The sequence below is a fragment of the Colletotrichum siamense genome, assembly GCF_013390195.1.
Source record: "Colletotrichum siamense strain Cg363 chromosome Unknown KSG_Cg363_contig08, whole genome shotgun sequence".
Lineage (NCBI taxonomy): Eukaryota > Fungi > Ascomycota > Sordariomycetes > Glomerellales > Glomerellaceae > Colletotrichum > Colletotrichum siamense.
In genome coordinates, this window is record NW_023501021.1 from 1,026,680 (window position 1) to 1,045,001 (window position 18,322).

An 18,322-nucleotide genomic window follows, 5' to 3' on the forward strand; every position below is an offset into this window, starting at 1 on the left:
AATGCAGCAAAAATCAACGATACAAAGAAGACTGAAAGTGAAAACGCTGTGCTCGCGGAATGTAGAAACAGCAAAAGCTCCATCATGTGGATGCCATCAACCTCATCTGTGGCCTACCATAGTACCACATCGTAGTCGTGTAGACATGTAAACGTATAATTGTGGAAACACTGAATCCAGCTTCAGTTTCCGTGAGATCTGCCCCGGAACATGCGGCCGAAGCCCCTCTTATGCCTCTCGATGAAGAGCTGCTGTCCCTCGGGTTCCCGGATTGTCTCCGCCGTGTCTGCGCGGGCACGGCGCAGCTGGGCATCCGCGAAAGCAGCGCCCTTGGTGCTTCGCCTCGCCTCGCTGGCCGTCCGCTTGTGGAGCGTCTTCACGAATCGGGAGATCGTGTGCTCCGGCTCCGGATCGTCTGAATCAGAGTCCGAGTCGAAGTCGAAGAAGCTCTTGGGTGCTGAAGTGGTGTTATGAACTTGGATTGGCGGAGGGAGAGGAGCAGAGCGCGGATGTGACAAGTCTGTTGGGGACATGGCATCCGCGGGATATGTTCCATGGGAAGTGTGAGGGCGGGTAAATGACGGCACAGGGGAGTAAAGGGGCGAATAGAGAGGCGAGTAAAGAGATGCTGTTGCTGGGGAGTGCATTGGTGCCACAGTGGGTGCTGGCAGCGAGTGCAGATGGATTGGAGGTGGTCGTGTGCCTTTACGAAGGTTCGAAAGGCTTGGCGGTTGTGCAAGGCGAGGTGGGGGAGGAGGAGGATAGGATGGTGGTGGTTGAGTGCGTGGAAAGAGGCTGTATGAGGAGCGCACGGCGCGAATTGTGCGGCGTGGTTCCGGAGGAGAATAGGGTGATGCAAGAGAGACATCTTGCGCACGAGGTGATGGCATTGTTGAACGTGGCTGGGGGGATGTCATGAGGTGATCTTTAGCAGGAGTGGCTGGGTTGTTGACTTTGATGTTGTATTCAACAGGCCGGGGAGGTAACGGGTAGTCTTCGTAGTTAATGCAGCCCGTCTTCTTTGCTCGGCGGATATGTGGTGAAGGAATCAAAGCAGGATACTGCGTCTTAGACGTCTCTGGTGTTTTCCGACTTGGGTCTCCCTCGGCAGGCCAGAACGAGTCCCACAGCTGTGATGCGGAGGCGTGGTACTGGTAGTCGTCGTCGAGTGAGACTTCCGAATCGGTCCGGTCGTCGATGAGGCTGGGTGCAGAGGACCCGTCTGAGCTTTGCGAGCCGATAGATGAGCGGTCTCTACGGGTTGGTGTTTGGGGACAGGAAGGTTCGTCGTACTCTTCCTGGCTGAGATCCTCTGACGAGTACGTCTGTCCGGCTCTTCGGTAGGGGTTGCGACTTGGAGTGCCGTCTGGTCGGGGATATGAGAAGTTTGCGTAGCCGTAATACTTTGATACGAGCTTGAGATGGGCGAGTTTGGTCTGTCGCTCCATACTCGCAGGTCTGGAAGAGGAAAAAGAGGCTCTTGTCATGTCGAGTTCCTGTGCATACCCAATCATGTCCTCAGGGGGGACACAAGACATGACTGCGACCAACGTCTGCAACGACGGCTTGGTTCACTGCTGTTGCAAGCTCTCTAGATAACGACGCCACGATGGAGATATTGGCCGGAGGACGCGAGGGGGACGGACGGGGAGGCAACGATATATGCACAATCCGGCAGCGGCTGTCTCCCTGCCACAAACAAACTTTATGTATGCCTCCTCTGTCATGGTCTGCCATCAGCACGAATCGTACGCCTTCCACCCAACGGCGAACAACAACAGGAGACAAATATGCAGGAGACTGATCCACTGGGCCTCGTCGAGGGCTCTTGGTCCACTTGGTGGCTGATTATGACAACCAGACCATCCCCTGCAATTCTCAGACATTCCTCGCTTGGTGTTCTATCCCTCGTGCGATATGCATGCTCGGTGACGGAAGGCGGCGGGGCCAATCAGGTGCGTTTGCCAGTCCGGACTGCCTACCGGTGTACTTGGTACGGAGCTCGGTGGGCATCGGAAGCTGAGAGGGGGGCCTCGACGGCTCCAGGGAATGGCACGCTGACTTCCGACTCGACGGAATGCACAACTGTCTGAAAAAGGCATGACTTGGGTCGCTGGATTGCTCGAGTTTCCATAACGTGGGAACAAACGCGCTTTCGACAACTCTCGTTGGTTCGTCGTTTGTGATGAATGGAAACTCTTTTGTAAAGGATCGATCCTTTTCGAGAGAGGCTATCGCGATTGCCCCATCCGGAGGCCTGCTTGACGATGGAAACCCATGCTAGCTTCAGCTTCGCAAGGAAGAGGCAGGAGGCGGGGCTCGGTTTGCGGAGCCTCAATCACTTGATCTCTTACCCGCCTCCTTGCTTGTTCGAACCTTCCGTCCGCCGGATGACCGGGTGCCCTCTTCAACGAATGAACAGTACCGGTCCTCTGCAGTTTGTTGCCGCTTGACTCGAAGCTGCATTGGGGGCCGGCGGGAAGTCGAGAAGAAAACTCTTCATGTGGAAGCCAGTGACTGGAATGTGCAGAGCTTGTCGATGTCTCACCTCCACGGCGACTGCACTCTGCCATCCGAGTCGGTGGCGCCACTGCGACGCTGGAGGTCCTTCTCGACCTTCGTTTACCGGCGCAGACTTGTGAGGGCCGGCCTAGATTGCCCAGAGCATATGCCGGGCTCCAAAAAGAGGCAACTAGGCAAACAAAAAGCTGACAAAAACTGATTGAAGCGAAAGTTTGCGCATTCTGTCTGTGTAAACTGTTTTCAAAACAACAGAACTTTCAAAAAGACAGTGAAACAGCCAATATTGCGTGGCGTGATCTTTGTGCTGAAGCTTTAGAATCAACAAGCGGACCTCTTTCCATGGTCTGTCGGTTATCTCGCGGTCTCTCACCAAGACAGTACGGGATACTCCTTCTAAGCCTCAAAACGATCTCGATCTGAATTTGAGGGAAAGATCGCCGTTTGGCAGTGGCTCTGCTTTTCTGGGGCTTCAGCTGGGGGGTAGGAAGCCATAGAATGGCCACAACGTTGAATGACGAAAAGCACGTTCCCTTGAATCTGTTTGTTTGGTGACAATCTTATTCTGCGGGCCGTGTGTTTTGACATTGCCGTTTGCTGCGGTCCGTAGGCATGCGGCGTGCTGGAGCAACGGCAGCCACCGGATGTAACAACAGCTGATTGATGTGTGGGTTGATCGGTTGGATTGCGGGTGCCGCGCGAAAACCAGGCTGAGGCGGAGAAGGCCTGGCGCCCATATGAAATGTTGCAGGCGGGAAAAAGCCTTGACCGGAGCGGGAGTCTCAGCAATTTGCCAAAGTACGTCATGCCGTTTGCCGCACGCCTCTTGCCGTCGAAAGCGGGTTCCGTAGCATGTCGCCTACGACCGATGTCATAGGTCGCGTAGGAGTATTTTCCGACGCTGCAAATCTGATATTCAGAGGATGTTTGACAGATGCTCGACGCTCAGTAAGTAAAGACCCTTTCACTGGCCATATTCTTAGACATCAGAATGCGGGAGATCGTCTCAGTCTAGGGTGGTGTGCAGCCAGGACACTGAGAGGCTCCTGTCCCTTGTTCGAGAGCTTTCCCATGCGAGATGGCGGTTTCCTGGATTTTCCCGACTCGACAATTCGATGGGGGGGGCAACAGAGCTTGTCGATCAACAGGGGATGATCGTCCCTCGCATACCGAGGGGATTTTGTCAGCTTTCACGAGCTAGGGATGTATCTGTGTTCTAAGGTAGTATTTGTAGGCTCCCGAAGATGTAAGACTGTGGAGAACGGCCGCATGCAAGGGAGTCTGCGAAGAGGTAAGCAGCTTTCCCGTCTTTTTCTTGCACGCATTTGGAACTCCGTGACCCTTGGTGACCCTTGAGCCCCTGATCAGAGTCAATTGTATCCTTGTGTTCTCTTGAAGGCTTTTTTAGGGGGCACCGTGGACCCCTTTCTAGGGTTCTTGCAGGTCCCCTGGGTTTAAGCTCCCAGTCCCTCCCTGTAATCCCTTGATAGCAACCTTCGTTTACTTGTTTCAAATGCACCAAAACTTGGCCTGTCGACTCGGAAAAACCCAATTGCCCGTTGCAAAGGGAGATGTCAGGCAGCATCCGATTCGAACCGGAGTGTATCGCGGCGCGGGAACGCGGACTGCGGTCGTCGGAAGCTCTCCGAATGGCTCGCGGCCCGCGCAGGTTCTCGCACATGCCGATTTGGGCTGAATACCTAAATCCACGTCTGGGAGCCATCAACGCGCGTTGCCCTCTCATGCCACTGCGGGATGCCTCGTGGGAGAGGGCTGAAGAAGATCGCCGATCGTGTAAACCATGGCGGTACGTGCTCCGAAGTCTCCAAAGTTTTCAGCTTCGTCGGGCTGAGTGCGTTTGCGTTTGATGGCAGGTTCAGCGGTTGAAGAATGCTGTACCTGACTACTCTGGTCAGATCGGACGATTCGCAACAGGGTCGTCTCGGAGCTCGAGATGGATGCCAATTGTTGGATCGAAAGATTTTCTCGCTCGATCCATTGAGCAAGGACTTTGCATGTGCTCACGGCGGAATTTCGACGAGATGCGCCGAGAAGGGATGGTCCCAGATGGCAGGACCCAATCTCTGAGCCCAAGATTGAAGATTGGGACGTGTTTGGCATGGATCCGTCGACATCGTTGTCGTTTTCTCTGGCCCCCAAGAAAGTAGCCCCCAAAAACGTTGTTTGCAATATTTCGTTGAGGCGTTGCATCACGTTCTGTCGAAGATTGGCAAATGCCCCAGCAGAAAGGTAGAGGTGGTGGTTCAGGCACACGCGGTCGACTGCGAGCTTAATCGAAAGTGTGGCTCAACGGCGGCCGTGATTGGCTTGGGAAGGAAAGTCCAGGAACAGGGGGCCGTCTTCGGGAGCGACCCGTTCTTTCCAAGTTTGATTCCTCTGGAGCACGGGCCTTCACCCCCTTGGCCACCTCAGCCAGCAGGTCACCTCAGTCAGTCAATCAGATGTAGCAGGCAAGTCCAGGCTTACCAAATCCAAAGTTGAGGCTGGAGGTGGCCTGTGCTGTAGCTTCCCTGAGTGATGTGAGCTTGGAAGGAGTCAATCATGTCCCCTCCTTCCTGAGATGATTCCATGCAACCCAACTCAGCTCTCGCCGTGACCTTCAAAGCTGAAAGAACTCGGCTCTTCTTTCTTCGACATCTCCGTTCGATGTCTTCGCTTCTCTCCCAGGTTCGATTCATGTTTCAATGCATGTGCCTTGGAAAGGACAAGCGCAACAGACGGACGAACGCCTTATGCAGGCCGCGCTGCACCCCATCTTCCAAACGAACTTTGCTGATGAACGCCCGCGCCCTACTGAGACGATCTACTGAGTTTTTCCAGTCATAGAGGAGGAGGTGATCACTTCCTTGACCAGGAAAAAAATTATCCGTAGCAGCTGTTCCCATAATGACCCAGGGACCTGCTCTGCTCCAAGATCAGATACCTATGACCTCCCCTCTCACCCAACCCGCTGAATGGCACCAGCCTCTGTACTCCTCCCGGCTAGCGCTCCAGACGGGGGACTCCTGGGTGCAAACCGGCCCATCGGGATCGCTGAAGAAGGGGGACGCCAGACTGCGGGTGATTGGCAATGGGGAATGGGTTTCGTCACGACCTGACGCAGTGACAACTCACACTCACACACACCTTTTCTTCACCTTCGCTTTCGTTCCATCTCTTGCCCTCTCAGCACCTCTCACCGCCTGCCCCTTACTCCGTCGGCTCAGTAACATGTCATGACTCCGCGAGACTGGCTGCAGACATCTTCGCGGCTGCGGTCGGGCCAAGGTAAGTTCGGTCGAGACAGGCCAACTCAATGGTGGAAAGGCAGCCTGCCCGGTCTTGTTTCCTGCGTTTGCTCTCCCACTCCGGCCGGGGCTGGCTCTTCCCACATCCAGAACCATGTCGCGGCGCGGCGGCCACGGACACGGCTCTGGCACACACCAGTGACCACACATCCACCAGCGTCCCCAGCCCCCCGGTTTTTTTCCACTGGCTCAGTTCTTGCGAAAGCGCAGGCAGATTCCCTGCCTTTGCCGTCGCCCCTGTCACGGCTCATCGGACACTGCGCCAGAGAACAGGTGAGGCGAGCAGCTCCAATTTCGTCCTTCGGTCGCACTCAAAGGTCGCCGCCTCCAGCTTGTCCGTCCATCCCAAATGGCGCCCAATGCCCGATGGCCGACTGTCAGCCCATGTTCGCGCCGAGTTTCTTTTGCCCAAGGGTTTCCCTTCAGCTGACGGGATGTTCCTGGATCGCACACGCGTGGCCGCGATGGCAGATTTGGGCTGGGCTAAGATGGACCACCATCCAACTACGGTAGCATGCGTATCCGCGATTCCCATGCGCGCAATGGCAACGATAGTCGGGGACAGCCATGCTGCAAAGAGACTTAAGACGGCGCCGTTAAGCCGCCCAATCCTGAATGCTGCAGCCATCTTCCAAGCCGGCGTTGCCAATAGCTGGGGCAAGAGAAACCAGCTCGTCGATCCACATCCCATGCGTCTTGCTGTACGTGTGTTGTACCTTGTCTGCGAGCTGCCTGCTGCACGAAGCTGCAAATTTGCTGCAGGCCGTGATTTGACGGCGGCGGGTCCTTTTGGAAGCTTCAGGTCTTGCCCATGCCAATTGACCTATCCGCTTCTCGAGGTCTCCGAGCTGCCAACCTCTCGCTGTGGGATGCCTGGTCTTGTCCGCAAGGTGAGGCAAGGTAGGTAGAGAGCGAGAGGGAAAGGTATCCGTATGCCGTACCTAGTGTATGGGAGTGAGATGCTCCGCCAGAGCAATAATAGTCGACGCGAGATGATGGGTTGGGTACGGTGCCGGTGCCCTGCCGAAACAATTAAAACCCGTCACCTGTCCCAACCCGCGCGTGTCCCCATCCACGTCCCCGTCTCGGTTCCCCGTCGTTTCTGCCCTGCTCTTGTCTCGAAGGGAAAAAAGAAGACTTGCATCATAGTCGACCTTACCTTGTCTTTGATTCTGCCATTGCCGCGACCCCCCGACCTCGACGACACGCGACGCCCTCGAACCCGCCGTCAATGACCTCGACATCTGCATCCTGACCAAGGTCAGACCAGACGGAGGTGTTGCTGGGCGAGCAACCATAGGTCTGTGTCTCCGAAAAAGGGCCCTGGGCAGCAAGCAAACCTGCCTGGCAGCAGCCACTCAAGCCATCCCGTCTCGTGCTGCTCTCTGTACGGCACTGACTCTGCGGTTCCGGGTGTGAATGTGGAGGACGAGTACCTCCCAGCGCAACGCAGCCCGAGACATTGACAATCAGGTCGGAATCATCAATTGAGGAGAGAGGTGCAAGTTGCAGAGGCGCCTTCCAGGGCTGCTCTGGTCGACTGCTTTTGGGCTTCAGGACAGCCGTTTGTTGCTGCATGTTTGCTGGCTGTCCACTGAGAGAAGCAGGGAGAGAGAGATTCAATCCATCTTGGTGCAGCAGTTGCCACAACGCAACCCAACCTCGAAGTCCAAGCAGCAACCGCAAGTCCCAAGTCCCAAGTCCCCTCTCCCGCCCCTCCCTCCTGCCCGAGCTCTAGGTTGGTAGTACCTTCCCTGGGTGCTCCTGCGTGATGCCCTCCACCCACCTGGCCTTTGGAGTTGACAGAACTTGAGGGAAGGTGCTGTTTGGGAAACAACCTACCTTACCTGCCAACTTCTTCTTCCAATTGATCACATCCGCCTTGCCTGAGACTTTCATGCTTCTCACTGCAAGACAGGTGCACATTGGAAAAAAAGAAGTGCACAATCTTTTGTTGTTTTTTCTTTTTCCACCCAACGCGTCGATTACCGCTTTGCGCGCGCGTTCTCCCTCTCACTCCCACCTTTCACCCGACTCTCTCATTTACCAAACCACCAAACTTCGCATCACGACAACCACAACAAAAAAAAAAGGTCGAGCTGGCGCATCCAACAAAAAGCTTCACCACGGGCAATTATTCCTCCAGAAACCACTGTTCCAAGACCTCCATCTATCGCCCCGACGACATCATCAATCCTATTTATCTGCGCCTTATCCATTCGCTCAGCGCGCATCGACCAATCTTCCGCTCGATTCCACTGGCCGCCCCCAATGCCGCCTTTTCGCCTAGCCACCTCTTTTTCCCAAATCTGACGCCAGCCTCTCCCATTTCCTCCCGCTTCGACCTCGACCCTCTGTCTCTCCCGGCTGGTGGCATTCTCACACCCACCACCCTCTCTACCTTACGTCTTACCAGAGGATCCATACCACTCCGGATTTCACTTCTCCTCTGCTAAGCAGCATCTTGCCTGCTTGCGCAGACCGCTTTTATTAATTCACTTTTTTGGGTGTGGTATCTGTGTACTCCATCAGCACAATACCACCCTACCAAGTGAGTTGTCCCCTGTTCCCTCCAACCTCACCTATTTTTTTTCCATGTTACCCCCAAGGAGCCCACACCACCTTCGTGCGCTGTGCTGTGTTGCGCTGCTCTTCGGTACTTGCTAACACCAAGATCAGCATTCTCGCAGGTCTCGCCAACCCTCGCCTGCCTTACATCACTCATCGACGACCCTCAATCACCACCTGGGTGGTGACACTTTCACCTTGTCCGCCGCATCAGGTCAGATCAGTGACCTGGGCCCCGTCGCGAAGTTGACGAACCCAAATTCCCCCACGCCTTCTAACGACCGTCACGAAATTCACGACCTCACGAACCCTACCCCCCAGCGCCAGCAGCAGCTGCGTAGGCAATCGCGAACCATCACTCCAGATCCAGCTGAGAGACCCTCGACTCCAGCTTCATCCCATCGCACCCTTCGCCGTACTCCGCGATTCGAAGCGACCCCGAGTCCCACCCCACAGTCAACCCGCCAAGTACACATTGAAGCTGCTTCGGTTGGTTTCAGTCCCAAACCACAACTTGCGACTGCACCTGCCCCCGCGCCCGCCCTTGCGCCTGCAGCTCCCCTTAACTACGACTATCCCCGACTCGTCGCCCACGAAGACAGACGAAATTTCCGTACACGAAGAGTTCTCTCGCAGGATCTGAGCGAGGACTTTCTTCTAGAAGAATCCTCGGACGAAGCCCCGTCTTTCCGAGACCGATCATCCTCATCTCCCAATAAACGACGCGAGTCTCACCGACCTCATCGCGTCTCTAGAAACACCCGCAGCGCCATCCTCTTTGCCCTCGAGGAAGCGCTCCGACAGCCCCACCCGTTCACGCCCGACGAGATCGAGGAAAGCGCATCCATGGCTGACCTTATCGGAGGCGGCGCCGCCGCTTCCAATGGCAATGCGTCCACTCCTTCTCGCCGCCCAACTGGCGCACCCAACCCGACCAGCTCGCCTTCCGGAATTCGTGGTCCTAGAATGATCATGCAGGAGCGAGCTGCCAGAGAGGCCGCCCGACAGAAAGCCGAGCAGGAGCAGATGCAATTGGAGAGACAGCGAGCTGAGCAGGAAGCTCGTTTATTGGAGGAGACTCAGAGACGGAATGCGGAGCGCCGCGCTGCCGCCGCCGCCGCTACTGGCGCTGCCGGAGGAGGATCTGGTGGCGCTGCCAGCGTGCCCCAGCCAGACCCCACCTCCCAACGGCGACCCGTAGCCACCGATACCCCACAGTCCCGGCCTGTTGCGGGAGGAACCTCCCGCCAACCGGCGACAACACAGCCTCAAACCCGGCATACCCGCACAACATCAGGCTCTCACGTCGGCCAGCAACCGTACAGTACCAACCCTCAAGCCGGTACCACGCAGCAGCCTGCAACTGCCACTCAGGGAGGCCAGGAGACGACCGTCGCAGGATCCAGACCCAGAAACTCCTTCCCCCATGCTTTCGAGCGCTGGGAGACCTTGTCTGCCCACTGGGAGGGTCTGACTAGCTTCTGGATCAGGCGTTTGGAGCAAAACAACCAGGATATTGACCGTGACCCTGTCAACCAGGCCCTTTCTCGTCAGGTTACCGACCTTACCGCTGCAGGTGCAAACTTGTTCCATGCTGTCGTCGAGTTGCAGCGTCTCCGTGCCAGTTCCGAACGCAAGTTCCAGCGCTGGTTCTTCGAGACCAGAGCAGAGCTGGAGCGAAGCCAAGAAGTCAATGCCATGCTGGAGCGAGCCCTTGAAGATGAACGACGTGCTAGAGAAAACGCCGTTCAGGCCGCCATCCAGAAGGAGAGAGTCACCTCGGCTAACGACGAACGCGTCAAAGAGATGAAGAAGGAGCTTCAGATCTCCAAGGAGGAGGCCCGTCGCGCTTGGGAAGAGCTCGGACGCCGTGAGCACGAGGAGAGAGAAAGAACGCAGTCTCTGCAGAGCGGCCAGCCCACTATCGTGGGCGGTGTTCAGGTTGTGCCCATGACCCAAGGTGTACCCAGTCGCCACGGCAGCTCTCGTGAGCAGCGCGGATATCAGACCGATTACAGCGGCCAGCAGAGCGGCTACACGGGCGAGTACTCACAAAGCCCAGCCAACCCGCCTGTCACCTCGAGCCCTGGCGGCAATTTCTATCCATCTGGCGACGCAGGCCAGGAAGGCGTGAGCTACACCGGTGCTGGCTCCGAAGGCGGTTACAGTGAAGGTGAGTACACGATTGATGCACAGGGCCAGTTTGTTCGCGATTCGCAGGGAAACAAAGTTCCCTTCATTGCTCCGCCTTCCCCAGTTTCTGACGAGGGACTAGAAGAGTACGAGACTCCTGCGACCAACCCTCCTAGCGCCGGCTATTCACAGACTCCGACGACCACAGCCAGCGGTCAGCAACAGGGCACTCAAGACTACTCCGGCTCAGGCTACGCCGCCCCGGGCTGGGAGACCGTTCCCAGACATCATCACCCGACGCGCCTGAGCGATGTTATGGAAGAAGAGGATGAGCGAAGCCGTGCCAGCAATAGCCAGGTCGGACGTCACTAGTAATTGGCTGTCGACCCGATTTGAACAACCAATGCGTGCTGCGTCTCCGATTGATTGCTGTTCCAACGCATCGTCGATTCATCCAAGGATACACAGCACTTGACAACGTTGCTTTCTTCCTCAACTGAAGTCTGCATTATCATTTACAGCCTTGCGATTCGACACTCTCGAGGCTGTGTGGCACGAACAAAGCAGGCAGCTACAGAAACACATGAATCGACAGCTCAGACGCTTGTCTCCGAGGTATAGCCACGCCTTCACGATTGTACGGATTTGCGGATACCCTTGAGCCTCGGAGCCGCGCTCTATAGCATGAGCAACAAGAGATGTTGCAGCTACAACTTGTGCAGTCTGCACCATTCCGGAGTTTTGACGCGATGGAGGTTAGACTGCATACGGGCACACTTTGGGCTGCCCTCGCTCTAGACATTGTTGGACTTTCTCAAGCGCGACTTGACGACTAATTTTTACTGCTTGGCATTTGGCGAGTTTTGCGACAAAAAGAAACGGTTCCGAGATGGTTGATGGACACGGCGTGGCGGTTGGGCGTGGCATGAATGGTCAGCATCGCATGGCATACTCCTGTTTCTTTTGGCGGCATTTCGTTTTGCTTTTTCGCGACTTTTCAACTTCGCTACTCGGGTTTTCGGAGCGACGCCTCATGTCCTGGTCCTTGTTGGACATTGGCGGAAGTTCTTCAGCCTGAGAGAGTATTCATACTCAGCTGGAGATGCTGCACGGCTTCTGAAGGAAACATATGGAGAGTGAACAGTTTGGGGAGAAAGATGTTGAGCTTTGGCAATGGAGACCTCGAGCTCTCAGCTGGGGGACGGAGCCTTGTATTTGTAGAAAAAGACTCTGCCAAGTGTAGGAGATAATTCATTGCTGAGTGCGTTTTTCTGGTGCCATCGTATGGAATGTGCTGGCTGGGCAATCGGGCTGGGAGCGCTGGGATTGCCCGGGTGCGTGTGGTTGCGTGCGGGAGGGGAGTCAGCTTGCATCGAGTGCGGACTTCACGCATTCCTGGCGTCTGGCTAGACACTGGTGCTCATCTGCAGGTGAGACTGCGTCCACTTGCATTCATCCCTTGCTGGCGAGCATCCGCCAAGGCTTATATAACGGCCGGTGTGCCGTCACTGGCCAGAGGTCGCAGGCTCTCATCAGACTTGGCATTCGCGGTGTACGTTCGGGTGAGTTTTTGTCTGACGGCTATCGGTCATATCTGAGGACGTATAAGCCGCCATCAACTTTGAGAATATGGATACCGCCAATCTTTCCTGTGCTTGAGGTCAGATGGTCTATTGGAGTAGGGACTGAAGATAATGCGAAGGATGACAGCAGAGACGATAATAGGAGGGACGACGATAGCAATAGTAGAGACAGGGACGACGACGACGACGACGACGACGACGAGAGATATAGAGGACCACAAAGGGAATTTAGTCGCCGCAACCTGGCGTCGAATGGATTCGTGTGTGTTATCGTGAGGCGCCTGGCAGACTGGGTTCTGGTCGCTGTTATTGGATACACCCAGTCTACGTGCAGGTGTGGTTGGAAGCTCCCACCAGTCGGAAAACGAGGGCTTGAGATGTACGAAGAACGAGGATTACGGGATTGCGCGTTTCTCACAATATAAAAAGCCTGTTGTGTGACCGTTACAGGCGATCTTGTGTTCCCATCCTTTTCCCATTCCGAACCAACAAGATCCCATCTTTTCTATCGGGAGTAGTCTCTGTACCACGCACAATGCGCCATGATTTGTTGGAAATGTTCCTCGACGATGCAGGTGGCTTCGAGAAGTGCCTGGGGCTGGAGTACGCGAGCCACGACGCCGGAATCGAGGACAGTATAAGGAACCCTGACCCCTTGCTCGACCGCATGGGACCTATTACGGATAGGCTCTTTAGCCTGAGCCTTGCTGATGATTACGACTATGGAGGTGAACTCGGAGCTAGGATCAAAGCGGGCGGGTTTGTTGGCGAGGCGATGCCTCATCCCCAGATCAGTCTCCAGGAGAGTGTCTTGGGTCTTTCTTGCCGGGAAGATGGGGTCCTACAGAGATCGAATGGCTATGGCCTTGTTGCACCTGAGGAAAGACGGTCGAAGGTCAAGACCCAAAGCACGACGATATACGACGGTATGGGCTCTCGTTACCTATAATACTCGTGACGGTCATCGAGGACTGACGGCAATAGCATATTCTCACATCGAGCTAAAACTTCAGCTTCCTCGTAGACCAGCGGTCAAGCAGCAGCATCAAGTGTCCGCATCAAGCCCGGGGTCGGTTTACTAGATGGAGAGAGCCAACGTTCGCGTCCGGTGGCAGGCCTAGTCTCCGAGACTACGGCTGTCCCAAGCCATGATACCACCCAACAAGACAACCAAGAGAAGTCAAAAGAACCCGCGGGGCTCCCGAAGCCTTCTGTGTCTCTGCCTGCAAATGACACAGGAGATTCATTCACAGGAGAGACCAGTTCACCCAGACAGAAGTTTGCTTGTCCTTACCTTCAACAAGACCCGGCGACCTGGGGACAACAACCCAAATGCCGAGGCCCGTCTTTCGCCACCATACACAGGTTGAAGTAAGTAACCACCGAGCCGCCTTGTTTGCTTCTAGAAGCGGATATCCAACATGACGACTGTCTTCAGAGAGCACCTATATCGAGTCCATCAGCAAAGACCCAACTGCCCACGTTGTCGAAGCACCTTTCCCACCCAGGACGAGGTCAATACCCACATCAAGTCAAAGAGCCCCTGCGAATTGTCGCAAGACATAATCATCAGGGGTTTCGATGTTGCGCAAAGGAAAAAGCTGCGATGCAAAAAGCGAAGCTGGGGAAAATCGGGGCAGGAGAAATGGGAAGACATCTTCCGGATTCTCTTCCCGGACTGCAAAGAGATACCAGACCCATGTGGGATGCCGTCACCATAATTGGTGAATATCACAGCTGACTTGGCACGACAGACTACAACCACAACTTCGACGGCGTGGCTCCAGATCCAACCACAGCAGGCAAGAAACGCCCGCTTGACATTGAGAGCGTGTTAACAGACGGGCTTGCGCAAGAGCTGGAGGAAGAGGTATGTAGACAGCTTGAAGGGGTGATAGGATCGCAACTGGACAGACAGAAACGGAAAAAGATGATGCAAGTGGTCGAAACTTTGGTTATCAAGGTACTCCAACAGCCTCTGGTAGCGAAAGATACGAACTCCGGCAAGGCACTGGTCGAAGCGCCCGAGGATGAGCGAAGCTGCAACGAGCAGCAGACTGCCGAATCGAACGCGAAGTCATTTTCAAGCGATTCTTCGCCGCCGACTCAAGCATTGCGTCCGCCGGCTGCCCCTGAGGTGGGAGTCGATTCTCACGACCACAAATCACAAAGTATCTCGGACGGGGCGCTCATCAACACCCCTGAAGAGAAGGGCAACGCCTGGCTTCCTACAGACTTCTATGACTTCGATTTTGGCGATGAGTCGAATTTGCAAAGATGGCCTGGTTGGAACAGTGCTTTTGTTGAGGGGAATGGTTACGAGTGGGCTGCTATCGGTGCTACTGCGTCTCGGATGCCACATTCGAACCAGATATTGGACTGCACGACGGTTCAGGGAAATGGAAACCTGTCACAGAGTGACCTTGACTCCGAGACCTTTGATTTCGGGTTGTCACCGGATAAGTGTGCAGCTGTGTACACGCACCTGACTGTCTTCACCACTCCGAGTAGCGAATAAACTCTCAAGGTTCACGATCCCACATACATCTCCGAAAGAGCAACATAGAATTATTTACTTGCCACCGTGAAACTTGGTCCATATTCGCAACTTGCTATTGCCATCATCTTTTGGCCATTCGCCTTCTTGCCTTGACTCACGACAAAGTCATCACCATGGACAACAACTTCAATTTACCCAAACGTCCCATTAAGCTGCCATTCAACTACCCACTTTCTCAACATTTCAAGAAGTTCTCTCAACTTCCTCCGGCAGTTCAAAAAATGGTATGGACAGAGTTTTATCGCAACCCGCGATATTTTGTCGCAAAGTGGGCACAGTGGTGCGAATTGATCAAGCACGACCAAGACGACGGGAAGCAAGACGACAACAAGGCGGATGGCAGTGACGAAGGCTGCAGCGTGGAAGACAACTACGATGAATATGAGCCGGAAGCCGACGATTCTTCTCTGATGTCCGTATCCAATCATGTTGTCCATCACAGCGGCTGGGAACTTGAGCCCATCAGAACGAAGGCACACTACTACGACGCGATCGACAACACCATCGACCAGATGTCTAGGGATGTTGCCAAGGGCCTCCGACCAAGCCTTCGGCTCCCTGTATGGACATGTTCCACAGAAGATCATCTTGGCTTCTGGTCAAACACATCATCTCACGGCAGAGCTACAGAGGACCCCGTTATCAACTTCGAGTCAGACTTCATCTACGTCCAAAAGACGGGATGGCCTCAGACACAGGCGTTGGTAAGCAAGCGATACCTCAAATGGATGGGCAGCATCCGCAATGTCATCATCGACACCGAGGTCAACTTGCAGGCAGGATCCGAGGACGAAGTAAGACGGGAGGTTGTGAAGGGATTCACGAGAGAGAACTTATGGCGGTGGAAAATGAGGCGCTACCTGCCGAATCTCAAGGTCATACGGCGCGCGCTCACGGACAAGGCACCGCAGCTTCTTAACGAGTGGGCATACTTCCAAACGAGGTACCTGCTTCGCGAGGCACACGACGAGCAATGGCGGAGCATTCGGCATGACATTGCAACGGACAACGGCTGGCTTCCCGGAATGTGTTCGCCCAAGGAACCTCAACGGAAGCCATTTCTCGATAGGTTGCTGAGTAGTGATGCCACAGTTAGAGGTGCTATTCCGCAGGATCTTACACTAGAAGACGACGAGGCTTTGGGGAGCAGGAAACTTTTTGGTGGATTCCTTCAAGCCTTGGTCGATGCAGACGCTGAACAGCGGTAGGTAAGGAGGCAAGTATTTGTGTGCACAGGGGAGAGAGATAATTTTACTGGGAAATCATGTCAATTGATTGACGATCTCCCTTGCTAGAAACGACGATAGTGAGATTAAATTTACCGGTTCGCCCACCCCCAAACAGGCTCCCCTCTCAGTCGCTACCACCCGCTTATCAGCAAGGGACTACCCCCAAGGTCCCAAAGGGGGCGGCCTCTGGGCTGCTGGTTGCGGTTTGGATACCACCTACGTCAGCTGAACCAGCAAACGGCCTTTTCCACATGCAGACAAATCCTGAAGACGGTGAGGGCGGCAGACCGCAGACCACAGAGGGGGGGACCCATTTGCCTAAGGCGGCGGGGCTCGCCAGCTCACTGCTGGCACGCCCTGCGTTGCCAATCAGCCAACCACGAGCCGGCGGGTGGCAGGGGTGTGATGCGCGAAGAGTGAGAAATGCGAAGTTGCGATATTCTTTTGATTTTTCATAAAAACATGAGTTGTGTTTGACCGCTTCCCTGTTGCAATGAGCTAGCTTTCTCTTTCAATTGCGACTCATGAACTTCTTGTGAGAGAGAGCGTCGCGACCGAAGATACACACGATGAGAATGTCACCTACCATCAAGACCGAGGCCGTCACACCGCCGATGGCGGGCCGGGACGAGACTGATGGATTGACGAGCCGAATGTCGGGGCTGGATCTCGACGCCTTCCCCACGCCGCCGACGTTTGGCAAACGGCAGTCGATGGGATCGCCGACGAAGGTCAAGTTTGAGAAGAGCTTTGACTGGAAGAGCGTGTTCAACGGCAAGAAGGAGGTCAAGCATGAGATCGACGACCCCCAGTCTCATGCTTCTTGGCCTGCGCCAGTGCAGTATCCCCAACAGACAGCGCCATTCCCGGCACCGGTGGCGAAGAGCTTTGATTTCTCAAATTTCGGAAGAGAGCAGAGCCCTCAATTCGAAGTATGTTGAAACATGTAACAGTTGAGGCTCGAAATTGACCGTTTGCCAGCTTCCTGCCCGTAGTCCTGACCAGCCTCCGTTCCCCATCCCGCAGCGTTCAACGTCCAAGCACAATCGCGTCAAGTCTTACTCCGGGGGAACGTTCCATTTCGAAGAATGCGGCGCACAGGTCATCACTCCACCTGCTGCCGAGCTTGAAGAGCCGTCACTGGCGCCTCCATTAGCCTGTCCTTATCTCAAGCACGACCCCAAGACGTATGGTCAGAGAAGAGGTTGCAGAGGGGCCTCGTTCACCTCTACGCACAGGTTGAAGTGAGTTGTGTCCCGGAAGATAGATCACCTTATGAATCACCGAGACTGACTTGACTCAAGGGAGCACTTGCACAGGACGCATAGGCAAAAGCCGAACTGCCCGCGTTGTCGCATGACGTTTTCCGCAGAGGCGGACGTGCGAGAGCATCTCAAGTCGCAGAGTCTGTGTGAGGTTCTTGAAGGGGTGTCCGTTGAGGGCTTCGATGAGGTTCAAGAGAAGCAACTGAAAAGCAAGAAGCGCGGAAGGGTTGTGAAGTCCGAGCAGGACAAATGGAAAGAGATCTACCGGATACTCTTTCCAGACAGCAGCGAGATTCCCGATCCTTGTAAGCTTTTTCGCGCAACTTGAGAAGTTTCTTGGTTAACTAACACGCTGTGGTAGTATACAATCTCGCTTTTGACGACACCACCCCGACTGGCCCTGCTCAAGCAGACCACCAAGATGCCGAGGCCATCTTCAAGCAGCCAGTTCCTCGTAAGTTGGAGGAAGAAACGTTATCGTTGATGGAGGACGCCGTCGGTGGCCAGTTGAACACGAAGAAGAGGAGGAAAATCATGGACGTTTGCAAGGATTTCGCCATCAAGATGCTTCGATCGCCAAGGAAAGGCAAGAGTTCCGCGACAAGAAGCAAAGAACTTGCCAGGAAAGCGACAATCACCATAAGCCCCGCCACCCCGGGAAGCCTAGATCGGACACAAGGCTCGCCGGATTCGAACCATCGACCTCGGACATCAGAGGCTCCAGGACCTATGATGATGTTTTCATTAGACGGCACGTTGGAGACGGGTTCGAAGGTGGCTCCGGAGGCGGGGCTCTCGACATTGGACACTCATTGGGCTCTCCCGGAACAGGGAGGATTCGACATGGGGCAGGAATTCGATTTCAGTGACTGGCCGCTGTGGAACCAGGCGCTTGCGGAAGGATCAAGCTACGGCTGGTCCAATGGCGGAATGGGCTCTCCATACAAGATGACTTTTGAGGAAGCTCAGGGTAATTCGGGTAATCAAGGATATGAGGGCGTGCCCTTGTCGAGCTGCGGCGTAACTGAGCAGGGCTCAAGTGTAGATGTTGGTATCATCAGTCATCAAATAGGCGTCACTTCCGAAGCGCTGAGATGAGGAACATGATGCAGCAATAATCAATCACCATGTTCTCGACTTCTTGGGCGATGGTTCC

At 54.9% G+C, this 18,322-nt stretch overlaps 5 protein-coding genes across 5 annotated transcripts; 4 read left to right on the forward strand and 1 right to left on the reverse strand.

Annotated features, from left to right (window-relative positions):
* Positions 1-182: 182 nt before the first annotated feature.
* On the reverse strand, positions 183-1,448 carry CGCS363_v011897 (uncharacterized protein; the record flags this gene model as incomplete). Its single annotated transcript, XM_036643746.1, has 1 exon — positions 183-1,448. The coding sequence occupies one exon, from the start codon at positions 1,446-1,448 to the stop codon at positions 183-185; it is 1,266 nt and encodes a 421-aa protein (XP_036490371.1).
* Positions 1,449-6,370: 4,922 nt separating this feature from the next.
* On the forward strand, positions 6,371-10,901 carry CGCS363_v011898 (uncharacterized protein; the record flags this gene model as incomplete). Its single annotated transcript, XM_036643747.1, has 2 exons — positions 6,371-6,529; positions 8,508-10,901. The coding sequence occupies 2 exons, from the start codon at positions 6,371-6,373 to the stop codon at positions 10,899-10,901; spliced, it is 2,553 nt and encodes an 850-aa protein (XP_036490501.1).
* A 1,746-nt stretch (positions 10,902-12,647) lies between these two features.
* On the forward strand, positions 12,648-14,630 carry CGCS363_v011899 (uncharacterized protein; the record flags this gene model as incomplete). The annotated part of the gene is made up of 3 exons (XM_036643748.1): positions 12,648-13,038; positions 13,867-13,982; positions 14,031-14,630. 3 exons carry the CDS (start codon positions 12,648-12,650, stop codon positions 14,628-14,630), a joined length of 1,107 nt encoding a protein of 368 aa, XP_036490370.1.
* Positions 14,631-14,893: 263 nt separating this feature from the next.
* On the forward strand, positions 14,894-15,880 carry CGCS363_v011900 (uncharacterized protein; the record flags this gene model as incomplete). The annotated part of the gene is made up of 1 exon (XM_036643749.1): positions 14,894-15,880. The coding sequence occupies one exon, from the start codon at positions 14,894-14,896 to the stop codon at positions 15,878-15,880; it is 987 nt and encodes a 328-aa protein (XP_036490871.1).
* A 590-nt stretch (positions 15,881-16,470) lies between these two features.
* Positions 16,471-18,264, forward strand: CGCS363_v011901 (uncharacterized protein; the record flags this gene model as incomplete). Its single annotated transcript, XM_036643750.1, has 4 exons — positions 16,471-16,833; positions 16,883-17,145; positions 17,206-17,471; positions 17,528-18,264. 4 exons carry the CDS (start codon positions 16,471-16,473, stop codon positions 18,262-18,264), a joined length of 1,629 nt encoding a protein of 542 aa, XP_036490870.1.
* Between the last annotated feature and the right edge of the window lie 58 nt (positions 18,265-18,322).